At 41.4% G+C, this 12,796-nt stretch overlaps 1 protein-coding gene across 12 annotated transcripts in view; it reads right to left on the bottom strand.

Moving 5' to 3' along the window:
- Pkp4 (plakophilin 4) overlaps positions 1-12,796 on the bottom strand; it is a 207,744-nt gene that overhangs the window by 37,522 nt on the left and 157,426 nt on the right. For 5 of the 12 annotated variants that reach the window (XM_031370314.1, XM_031370321.1, XM_031370324.1 and 2 more), the window contains 5 exons: positions 11,191-11,322; positions 10,894-11,081; positions 7,766-8,315; positions 4,569-4,757; positions 2,926-3,145 (listed from right to left, as the gene is read on the bottom strand). In XM_031370314.1, the coding sequence (XP_031226174.1) occupies positions 2,926-3,145; positions 4,569-4,757; positions 7,766-8,315; positions 10,894-11,081; positions 11,191-11,322 (1,279 nt within the window). The remainder of the gene's footprint in view (positions 1-2,925; positions 3,146-4,568; positions 4,758-7,765; positions 8,316-10,893; positions 11,082-11,190; positions 11,323-12,796) is intronic. The other 7 variants (XM_031370319.1, XM_031370322.1, XM_031370325.1 and 4 more) reach the window with 4 other exon arrangements.

Raw genomic sequence — 12,796 nt, 5'->3', positions numbered from 1 at the left:
AAAAAAAGCTGGGTGTGGTGGTGGAGTCCTGAGATCCCAGCAGATGCAGGACTCTTTCAGTGAGACCCTGTCACAAAAGCCAGTCACACCACAGAGAAGACCATGATGTAGTGAGTGAGTGGACAGGGACATGAAAACTACAGAAAAAGAATTAGGAGGATGTTTAAAAAAAGAAACAAAAGAAGAGAAAAAGAAAAAAGAGAAAGTATCTGAAACTAAAAAAAAAAAAAAAAGCATAAGCCAAACACTTATGAGGTTATAGTTTAAAGCACCATATGTGTGAAGACAGCGCTAGAAGCTATCCAGCCAGAGGGAGCTGTTCATTCTCACGATCACAGGGTGACTTTAATAAAGACATGTGACTAGAATCCCAGAAGGAGAAGAGTGGGTAGAGGGCAGCAAAGAATTTAAAGAAATAAAAGCTGATTTTTTTTCTTCTAATTTTGGCAAATCCATCAATGTACATTCAAAGAGTCTCAGAATCCCGATCCGGTCAAACGCAGTGCCCCACATTTAAGCTAGTCATAGCAAAACTGCTGAGAGCGGAGGGGAACAAAGGAAGCAGAGCGGGCGGGGGGGGGGGGGAGAATGAGAAGAGTACAATAATGTCTTATTTCTCACCAAAAGACAACAGATGTCTGAAGACAATGAATAACACCTTTTAAAGTACTGAAAGAAAAAAAATTCACACTTATAAATCCTGAATTTTACATGTAGCAAAAATATCCTGAAAATCAAGACAAAACCATTTAAGATAAACTGAGGCTAAAAGAACTCAAGTCAAATTCTTCAGGCTGCTGGAGATGAGACAAGATGAAGGCCTGGTTCCATAGGAAGATCATTACAGGGAAGGGTGAATATTTTAAAATATTTACTTTTATTTCTTCCATAGTGACCATTTTTCAGTGATAATACTATATTATGGGTGTTCAAATGCATATGGCAGTGACATAAAGGCCAGGGGCAGAAAAGGGCCAGCTGGAGGGCCAGGCCAGCACGAAGGAGCACCATCTTCCACGCGATGCTCTCTCCTGAGTCTGTGAAAGAAACCATTTGTACAACTGATAACTTGGATTTCCAAGCTGAGACCGTTTGGCTTGTTTGTTTTCAAGTCATAGCTGGGCTTGGTGGCATGTATCTATAATCCTAGCATGAAGATAAGAGACCGAAGAAGGAAAACCGTGAGATCCTGGCCAGCCTGAGCTACATAGCAATAGCCTGTCTCAAAAGACTAAAACCCACTGAAACAATGAAAAACAAACAACACCCACCAGGCCTAAAAACAAAATCCTTACAGATTCCCTTCTACATAGTAAACATCAACAATTTCCAGGCTCACAGAGCACTTGTCAGGCTAATGAAAACGTTGCCATTGTTATTTTCACAGCTGAGGAATAGCAATTGTCATGAGCCCCTGATTCTGATTTGAATACTCAGTCTTCATTCATTGGGATTCCAGGGTCAGCTACAGTAACATACCTGTCAGCAGAGAACGACCTTCTGTTCATCTTACAAACAACACTGAGTGACGCTGCACACAATCAGAGCTTGCCGTAACAGTTTATGCATTAGACTATGAAATTACCATAGCACAAAGAGTAGAGTGTATTACAGCCAGGAAACTTCTGTTTACAGTGAATCAGTGCACACAGAGGTCAAAGCTGAGGCCTTTCGAGCACATCTTCAACTGGAACTCCAATCACTCTTTCCAGTTCCTACAGGCAGCTCTAATTACCTTGCAGGTGTAGCTAGGGCATCAAATTACCCTGAATTATGTATGAATTCTTTGGGGGAGATTCTGTATGTGTTGGGTACCACAGAATTCTGTCATTCTGAAGATTTTAGAAAGTTAAATAAGGTAAGAATTTTTCTGACACTAATATATAAGGTGCTATAACAATAACAACAATAAAAATCCTATAATAAAATGAAAAGTCCTTATGATAGCCCAAAGTGGGAAACCAGGACTACAAAAACAAACTGTATGCCTAGGTGCGAAGGCAAACTCACGCCGAGGCCTCAGTGAGTCAGAGGCCTCCCAACCATCTAATGCGCCTTACTTACTCAGTGACCAGAACCTCACTAATTTTAGTTCAGTCATTAGAATGAGTTGGTAGGTTGTTAAATTCAAATGGGTCATTATAGCAACTTCCCAGTGAGACAACTGTGGGCGGAGAGTGAATGAAATCGTGCTAATAATCTACGTCTTAAAATAACACCATAGTTGTTCAAAATTTAGTAATGATTCTGTTCTTTCAGAAACAAAAATTCTTTTAGTTTTGAAACATATTTTCTGAATGTTTGAAAAGGCTTTCACTAAAGAGAGGCCAGTTTTTAAGACTCAATAAGTACCAGGTGGTTTATGTTTACCATGCAAAGTGTCATCTAGGTGGCCAGACAAAATAAAACAAGAATACATACATATCTACTAGCTATGAAATAGTTTGACATCTTCTAAATGGCGCAAAGCTCCCTAAAGGACCTCCTGGCTAAAAGCTCTCCCTATCACTGACTAACCAACTGGAAAGGTACACTCATCTCTCTAAATTTAGGATTAATATGTGAACTTTCTGAGTCAGGCAGGCAAAGGTGTGCGTGTGGGTGAGTCCTCTCAGTCTTTTGTCTAATTTACACAGGCCTTCCCAGGTAGCTGCCGGAGTAAAATACCTACATGATGAATGCTACGCTCATTCTCACAGATCTGTGAGTTCTCTAAGCTGTAATTAAAGTCCGGAAAGAAGCAATCAGCTTTAAAAAATGAAGTCAGCCTCAACGACCTACACGGGCAGGAGTAACAGGGATAAGGGGTTACTGATCCTACCAGACTTGACAGGTTAAGAAGACAAACCGGTGGAAGTGGTTAGTGTGATGTGGTTAGCGTGATATGGTGTGCGCTGCCAGGGCGGGTGTCCCTCTGGTACTTGCCTGGGGTCCTTCTGAATGCTGTCTATGGATGGGGATCTCGTGGCACCATCGTCCGCTGGCCCTGTGTGCTGCAGCCTGTTATAGCTGCACTCTTGCACTCGGTACTGCACTGGCCGGTAGGGCTCCGCGTAGGTAGCTGCTGTGTTCAGAGCATAGTTATTTCTTTGGTATGTAAGGGTGCTTCGCTGGCTGGATGTCCTTTGTAGATTTCCAATACCTACTGCAAAATCAACGTTTTGGGAAAGATTAGCATGTTCTCCAGAGTCACACTTTTCAAACATACAATATTTTTTTACTTTTAAACAGGATTAAACACTTGGCAATGGCATTGGCTGTTTATTTTTGGATTTTATAAACCTAGCTTAAGAACTAAATGAGGTACCCAGAAACGAAAGCCAATGAAGCTAGGAGTCTTATGGACTTGGCTACATTAGGATTTAGAAAATTAAAATCTCAGTAAAATTACAAGACATTAATCTCAGAAATGAATGGTATCATTTCATAATTTTAATTTAGTGAATAAAAACAAGGTCTTTGCTGAAATTTATAAATAATCCGCCAAATTTTTAAATATTCTATTTCTTTGATATATACTTTACTTCTATATCTATAGATCTTTGTAATATTGGAAAAAAAATCTATTTCATGAGAAAGACAGATTTTAATTCTATGGCTTTTTCTGGAAATTATTAAATGATATGATGTACAAAGCAATTGTTGCTGCACTGAACCCTTCTCTCCTAAGAAAGGAGTGTCTCTCACTGCTGTGCTTGAGTCTTTCTGCAATCAGCAAGCTTGTTCACCTTTCCTCAAGTTCTCTTAGAGGAATTCCTGTGAATAGAGTCAGAATGCAGGAACCTTTCTTCACTGAGACCCTTCAGTGGGCAGAACGGTCCATCTCTGGTAAAGGAACAATACAGTCTTCTCTTCTCGAGATGTGCCTGGAAGGGCTGTCACTGGGCTTCAGTTGGCATATGATAAATCAGTAAGGTTTAGGGTCTCCTGGATGCTAGAAGCTACCTTGGAGACTTCTCAAGCCACCCTGCTGCACCTCAGGCACCGAATACCATAAACACTACAGCTTCCGGCTTCAGATTTAGCAGAACCCGTGGTGTAAGAAGAAAGGTAAGGACTGGGTGTGAGGCTCAGCAGCCTGTTTATTAAACGTGCTCTGACTGCATTCTGTCCTGCCGTGAGTCTCTCACAGGAAATCCCACTCTGAAAAAGAGAGACACCAAGTGGTCTTCACCTTGCTAACAGACAGCAAGTCACTCATAGGGATCACTTCACTTGCTTCCGGCAACAAAAATCACAAAGAAGTATTTCAGCAAATGGTGGCCTTTCTCGATCTTCATGATATGAGTCTAATCTGAGGGAATCATATTTACAGCTTTACAAATTTATCCCTACACTAACAGCACAATCACTACCTTCATTGATTGGATTACACTATTTTAAAAATATCTTACCCCTAAGTACGTGCTAAATGAACTTCTGTTTTACTGTTTATTGATGTGCTGTCATAGCTGCTTATCTGACAACTAAATGTGCAACATGATTTTCTTCTAATGGAGAACCCAATCTCAATAAAATCTCTCTCCTGTTGGATCAAGGGAACCAGGGAAGCAGGACCCGGGGCCCACCTGAGCCCGTGCGGTACAATGCTGTCTGTGATCCTTGGAGTTCCACGGTCCCGTGGTTTGGGCTGCGGTACACTGGACTGTAGTAGGTCCTCCCTTCATATATAGGAGTGATGTGCAAGTCAGGAGACACAGCTGAACGGAGGTCTTGCCCAAGCTGACTGTGCTGACTAGCATAGGAACTCCGTAAGCCTAGAGACAGGAATGTGGCACCATCAACAACTGAGAAACTCATGGTGAGCTTAAAATCAGACACTTCAGTTCAAGCCCTAATCAACAGGACAAGTGTAAGCTTGAAGATAAAAACTGCTCAAGTTTTGCAGGAAGAAAGGTCTGATATGAAAAGGACTCTCTGTATGCTATGTGTTTTTAAAAAGAAACTTTCTTGGTAGCAAGACAGAAATAGACTTCCTAGTAAAAATTTACTAAGCTTAATTTGCTAAAATTCATTCTCCAACTATGGGTTACTTTATGATAGTGACCAAATAGAGCATGCCTCCTTCTCTGTGATTACCATTTAAAGATCAAAGCATGGGGCACAGCACAAATGACATCTTGGTCAGGGATGGACCAAGTGTTCCCATGAGACTGTGGCACACAGTGACACCATCCTCAGCTTGTTGTATTTTGAATGGAGCACTGCTGTCCCAGCAGTGGTGCAGTCCCTCTTTTGATGCCTGCAGACCTGTTCCATCTCATCAGCAGATAGAGCCCACTCTACTCCACATCTCTGTTGCAGGTACTTACCAGGGCAGGCAGTAATCACTTACTTTAGAGCTTGGTGCATTTATAAATTCTCATGCCAGTTGTCCCCCCCGCCCCCCGCGCTTGTATGTATGACAATGGTGGATTCAGTTCTGTCCTCTCACTGTGCAGGTAACAGGAGCTGCATCCTGCAGGCCACACTGAGCCATCTCAATGGCCCACTCTACTTGCTTTCAGTTGTGATTTAATTAACTGGACTGGTGGGAATGGTCCTTTTGTAATTACTGTGTCACCTTCAGTGTTTCAAAAGCAAGCATATGCTGACTTCCTTTTGCTTACAACTGGAAGGTAATTTTAGTTAATATCACTAATGAAATGACAGGTTTTACTTACTAATAGTGACAAATCAGAGACTTGCGACCAGCATAAAGCATGCGCTGATTTAGTTTAAAAAATAAAATATGCACGTTTGAAATTGGCTATTGTGATCCCCATCTGTAAATGTTGAAGTTTGAATCAAAATATTTTAAAAAAATCTAATGTTAATTAAATTGTATTTTTCCATTTTTTTCTTTATTCTAGAAAGAGAGGAAATGAGACTGATCTATGAGTTCCTGTAAAGACAAGTTTGAGTGGTTTGGTTTTGGTTTTGGTTTTTTGCTTTTTAAGAAAAGGAAAACTTAACGACCACAAATAGTAAAGCAGTATTTCATAATAAATGTTACTAATTTGCTGATAATATTGAAATTTTGGTACCATTAACTTTCCAGTGTTTTCCCATAAAAACCACATGTGAATTAATAGATCTATTTCAAAGAATGTCCCAGGTACTGGGATACAGAGGTATAGTGTCCCAGGTACTGGGATATAGAGTCATTCACAACTAGGAATTTCTCTGAGCTCAAATCCAGGTTCACTATAAATGCTTCATAAGAATTTATTAAATCAGAAAAAGCTTATTACAAAGGTTTCATATATTCTAGAGGCTGTAAGATAAAAATGTATTAATTTTAGTCTCAAAATATTAAAAATTTAATTAAAAAAGCAAAGTAGCAAGAAATACAATGAAGAAACAATGCTATTTCAAACATAAAAATTACAGAAGGCCTGAGTCTGTGTTTTATGATAGATAATAAACATATGCTCTTCACCTGAATCATAACCTAGTGATGGCCCCAGGTACAGCATCTTACCCACCAGATGGACTCACAGGAAGTACCGGTGACAGGAAAGGGAACCTGCATACTCAAGTTATAGGTCAAAAGATACAAGTGCATAGAGCACTGGAGACCACGTGACAGCCTCTCTCAAGGCAAGGGTATGCACATACTTTGATGTAGCAAGTTAGCTTTGGCAAACAGATCCCACAGGTAACACTATATTCATTTATAGAAAAGAGTGGCTCTGGCGGCTAAAATTGATAAACAGACAAATGCCTAGTAACATGAAAGCAAGTAAGAAAGTTTTAAGGCAGGAGTGAAAGGAGAGCTGTGAATCCTTCAGACAGCAACTCTCTCAGACACACCGTGAGAAACACAGAGAATATGGATGACAGGAGCTCCCCTGTGCAGAAGAAAACGCAGCACAACACATGTGCACATTCATGTGCACATACATGTACACTACACAGGAAGGTGTGACTGGTGTGGGGAGAGACGGAGCTGCTCTTCATTTCAACTGTTCTTGTGGTTTCAAATTTCTCCATTCTGTATATACTGTGTTTTATAAAAATCTTCCTGGCTACGTATGGGATCAAACCCAGGGCTTTGCACAGGACTAGGCATGCGCTCTACCACTGTCCTACATTCCAGGTCCTGTGCCTAAGTTTTTTGGAAGGAAAATTACTCTTACTAAAAAGAATAACATCATTACAGAAAGCAGAAAATCTTCTATGAAAATCACCCAAAGGGGACAGATAGAATGTCAGGAACCTGGGGTCTTTTTAATTTAATCCAAATGGCATTTAAGAGAAATTCATAAGGGCTTTGTGAATTTCCCATCAGGGTGCCCATCAAAACAGTAGGGTATGAGATTCATATTTTAGTACACACAACTATAGCATTCTTCAAGATAAATTCAAACAGGTATTCTAATACCACATTTTAATATATCATGAGGGAGTATGGATGTGTAAATCTAGATGTCAAAACCCTGCTTTAGAAAATAGTACTAACAAGAGCTTAGGGTTATAATCAACTCTTTTAAAATACAGCGTACACACACACACACACACACACACACACACATGCACACACACATAGTCACACTTTATGCACCATATTTTGAGGGAAACTTAGATGCCTTACAAGAGTTCTCTGTATGGGTTACATAGCTTCAAGTATAAAAGAACCAATGCTTGAAAAATAAGCACCCCAAGTTTACAGTATAGCTTTTCACAGAAGACCACTAGACATTCCCCAGTGATCACCATTTCCACATGAGCACAGGGAGGACTCATTCCCTGGGCTTTGTATAGTGCTGTCACCTGTCCTTACCTGTCAGGCTATCTGGCCGTGGTGGCACCATCCTCTCATAAATATCATACTGCTGCTGTCCGAATTGGTCCATGTCATGAACAGTCCTTTGCAGTGAAGGTCCCAGGTGCTGTGGTACTGCGGTCATCCCAGAGCGTTTCGGGGATGATGACCCCACCTGGCCTTGGGATGGGGAAGCTACTCGAGTCTGGGCATCAGTCAGGGTCAGTGGGGACCCCACCCTGGTGGTGGTCTGGTACTGAGGAATTGGTCCGTTGGGATTGGAGGTCTGTCGAGAGGTGACAGACCCGACCCGGCGCACGGCTGTTGGGGAGGCGGGTCTCTGTGAGTATGGAGAGGCAGCCCGCTGCGCAGGGAGCGTGTTGGAGGAGTAAGCACTGGGGTTCAGAGGTCGGGAGTCCGTCACTGATGGAGAGCCAAATCCACTACCCAGAGAAGTTCTCAGTGACCCCCTTGAAGGAGACACGCCTGTGCTGGTAACATAAGAAGGAGACTGTGCTCTAGATGGAACTGAACTAACTCTTCGCATGGCCCGATTGGCTACTGATGGCTGATGAGAGGGGGAGAAAAGAGAATGGGTTTATCCAGGGTTTTGTGTCCATTGTCATTACAGAAATAAAAACGCACATAGCTCACACAGAATGTGACCTCACTATTGCAGGCATCTGAGTTTCTTCTCTGCATTGAGTTTTAGAGTAGGATCTTAGCTTTTGCTTTATTGATTTATTTTTGTATATTTAATCTGAATACTACAACTAGTCAGTAGAAGTTCTGAAAACACTTAACAGCCCTTCTTTTGGTCTTTACGGTTTTTGCTTGTTGCCTCTGCATCTTCTGACACATAAAACATTTTACACCAAGTGCTACACATGACTCATGACCATGAGTGGCCCTAGGGCCATGTGCCTGTATCATTCCCTGCAAGTCAAACTGTGGCCAAGGCCACATTTTGTATAAAACGGAAAACATATCTATTTCATCTCTCAGCCTAAATGCAGCTGAGAAGTATTTATGGATGGCTGGTCTTCATGAGTTGGCTCTGTTAACTTGTGGGACGTATTTTTTTCCAGTGTCTAATGCAAGAACATTTGGATAGTGCCTGGGTCCAGCTCTCCCCTGATAATTTAGTTCAAGGAGGAGCCTGGCCAGACAGGTATCCTAGCCAAATCCTTTAGCTCTACATTCTTTTACCTCTGCTGATCTATGAGCTCTTGGCTTTAGTGAGCTGTTGGATTTAGAGACATGAGTGAGACACCCGAGAGTCTGTTCCAGGAGAAGGGATGCTCTAAGCCTTTGTTGGCTTTCTTGGTTTTAGCCAGCTGGAAAAGACCAGAATGGAAAATGAACATTTCTGCTATGGGCTATGAATCTGTAGGCTTCCACAAACACAATGGCGTATCAAGTACCTTTCTTGATGTGGTGCAATAATGAGGGAATTGGGCTGGAGAAGTGGCTGAGGGGAATGGGCATGGGGTAAGGGAAGCAGGCTGAGGATGAGCCTGGATGCCAGGCCCCATTCTGTTCATCTTAGTGTGCTTGCAGAGTCCAGCTGCCAGCCACCTCTGCCTACTTTGAGTTGGGACTGTGAGGATAGAAGCAGGGACTTCTACAGCCCCATATGTCACTGAGAATGTGTACTTTGCCTCCAAGGGTCACAAGCAACCTGGCTGCTGAGACATCTAAGTGGGCTCAATCTTGACACTTTGAGGACAGTAGTGGTGGCACTAAGGGGATGTGGGGAGGGAAGAATGTGGTAACTCAACAAGGCAATACGACAGGCTTTAAATAGGAGTATACAGTTGGAAGTTCAAACATGTGCTTGGGTGTTATTGGAGCTAGCACTACAAATGGAACAATATTCATGGCTAGAATATTATGCCATACTATGGCATAATATGCAATATTATGGCTAGATAATATGCCATCTAAACTCCATGTAAATGACCTCACAGAAACCTACTTGCTTCAGCTTTAGGGACAAAAATCAACTTAGTATCAGTTTTTACCTTTTAAAAACATGATCATGACTAAGGATAAAGTTGTTGCCAAGGCAATTATCTAAGAGTGAGATGAGAGAGCAGCTGGAGTAGGGAGCCACCCACACAGATGAACACCTAGGGGTGTTCAGTGCAAAGTGCCTGAGACGTCACCACACCCCTCTACCAGCCCACAGGTCCGCGCGTGGATAATGTGCAGCCTGGGAGCACAGCCCAAGTAGCTGGCTACGAGCGTAAGAGAGCTAGCTCTCTTTAAGCTTAAAAGTCATACACTTAACTTTTCCTAAGCTGACGAGCAAAAAGCTCACGACTATATGAGTACTTTCTGTAGTGTTGGGAAGCGGGCCTTTCCTGTGTGTCTATGGGGTCTCCCGGGAACATTTGAGGAACACAGTATCCTTTCAACTTCCCTGGACATTTTGCTATATTTCAGCCACTAAAGGATTTCTATGGTACTTGGACAGAGACCTTGCCTCACTGGCTACTATGGCTCTTTATCCTGCCATGGTCTGGTGAGATGATTTGAGTTAAGTAGCAACAAAGAAGCAATGGAATATTCAAAAACATTCATGCAGTATTACACTTTTGCCTATCAACTTTGTCCTAACTTTACAGAGTAGTATACCTCCTTACAATGGCTCTATAAGCATGAGTATCCAGAAAAAGAAATATACTTTCAGTGAATAACTTTAATGAAAGTGAAAATATTCACTAGAGTAGACTAAGTCCCATCTCACGGGGGAGTAGAGATTGGTTTTCTGTTCTCTAGGCCACTCTACAGCACATTTTAATGCTAGCATTGCTAAGGACTGGGAGCCCCTCAGGAACTATGTTATTCCATACCAGCCTCACACTCCCTCTGGACTGCTCATATCAAATTTCTTGTTTGCAGTACAATTACTCTACTGCATCCAGGAACTTATAAAAATTCATTAGTTAGAGTAAGTTACTTCAAACAAACATAATTCCAGGCTTCATGCTTAAAATATCGTCAATCCTGCAACTCCAACAGTATGCAGTGAGTTTGAGTGAAGGTTTTCAATCTATAAATTACATGTTAGCCTTGCTTTTGGTAAGCAATGTCTACAGCAGCTATGCAACTAAGAGGGCATTTCTAGATGTCTGACTTACCTGAACCAGTGTTTGTCCTTCCGCTCTCGAATTCCTCACCACATGGTTATTTGTTGGTCCTGTGAATGGATGCTGTCTACTGTCTGCTTTGTTCACTGTTTGGCTGTTGTGGAAACTCCCTGCTTCCTGGTACCCACTGTCAGAATAAGAATTCATCTGTGTTGAACTTCTTGAGTTTCCCAATGATCCTGCAAGAATGAGACAGTGGGAATACCTTTATTACGTACTTCTGAGGCTCACTTTCAAAGGGAAAAATATGAGAAGAAAATCTAGTGTTCAAAACAGAATACAACAGACCCTCACTTTCATGGAGAGATGTCTGTTCTGGTGAGTAGAGGGTCCCTTGTTCTGGCTCTGTCCTGATGAGATAGTTGTTGGGATGAACAGTGTCAGAAACTCTATGTTTGCTTACACCAGTATTTGGCACATCTGCAAGAAAACAAGTTTATAGATGAATTTAATGATATTACAGAAGAACTTGTTAAAAGGTACAGATATTTTTTCCAATAGCATCCTGAAGTTCATAGGTTACTCTGCCCACTTTAACAGTATAGTTATTTTGATTTTAATCCATTTAATTTTATCCAGAGTGAATATGTTACCCACATTCATTTTACTATCATACTTTGTTCAGTTTTATAAACGTTGTTTGTTCCGGTTCTAAGTCCCAAGTTAGCTACATTTATATCATGTCAAAATCTGAAAATGTATCTTTTTCCCCTTGGAAAGTCCATCTCTTGCAGCTTTCTCCAAATACATTTGTAGGTATAATCAGAATGATGGCCACATATTAAGGGGGCAGTATAGATCCCAACTGTTTAGAACAAGAACCGAGAATACTCATGATGAAAAGCTTAGTGATGCAGCCTGGAAGGTAAGATGGGCTTATGCAAATTGCTCCTGTTGCTTAGAGTCAAAGGATGCCTACAGAGTGCTCAGAATCCCAAGCCACAGAGGTTTCACCATCTTACCTGTTTGTTCTTTCAGTTTTACCCAGAGAACACATAGAGGTCTGACTTGATGACTGTGTCTTCTAATCGACCTGTCTCTCATAGCTTGTTTTATTTCTAGATTTTTATTCCATTTGCCACCTTGAACTTTAAATAAATGACAATGACCATCACCTATAGCAACTCAGCTGCTTCTCCACTCTAACTTGTTTTTATGCTGTCCTCAGGCGATATAGCTCATGTTGACCTTTGTATACCATTCAAGTACCTTCCCTTCTCCCATATATAAAACATATGTTTCTCCATGTTTGGCTTATCATCATTTTAAGTCCTTTTTCAGATTCAACCCTTATGGAGTTAACACACATTTTCAGGACTGCTGCTTCAACTTTCAACATACTATAGCTAATTCTGAGTTACGTTCTGAGCTCAAAATACAACTGTAAAGATCTCAATGTCTTCACTAGGATTTCTTCCCAGCTTTCTGTCCTTTTGTCGTAGGTGTCTGTTATATACTTCACTAGGAGTAATCACATGGTCTCTGTTAGAGCATGAAAACCCCTGGATGCAGACTTTTGTTTTATTTGTGCAGTTGTATCCCCAGTGCCTTGTGTGATACCTTGTACTCAACAGGTGTTCAATAAATATTTGTTGAGCAAACATTTCGAGTAGCAATAGCAGCTTTCCATTACTGGGTATAGTGTGTGTGTATACATATATGGTTTTATTTATGTATTCAATAAAGATGACCAATGAAAGGCAGAGTGAAGCTTTTAGGCGACACTAACTAGTTGAGCTGGTCTGGAGGCCCATATGAAATGCAAGAGAGAGCTGGGGAATCTTAGTGCATTCTGAGCCTGGAAGGTGATGTCAGACTCTAGCTGCGGGAAGAGATGCTGACATTCCTCACAGGAGTTCCTAACAACCTGTCTTCTGATCCACCATTTGACAGT

This window comes from Mastomys coucha, unplaced genomic scaffold (assembly GCF_008632895.1).
Source record: "Mastomys coucha isolate ucsf_1 unplaced genomic scaffold, UCSF_Mcou_1 pScaffold15, whole genome shotgun sequence".
Classification (NCBI taxonomy): Eukaryota; Metazoa; Chordata; class Mammalia; order Rodentia; family Muridae; genus Mastomys; species Mastomys coucha.
The sequence above is the reverse complement of the archived record's forward strand: the minus strand, read 5'-3'. Positions and strand labels throughout refer to the sequence as shown.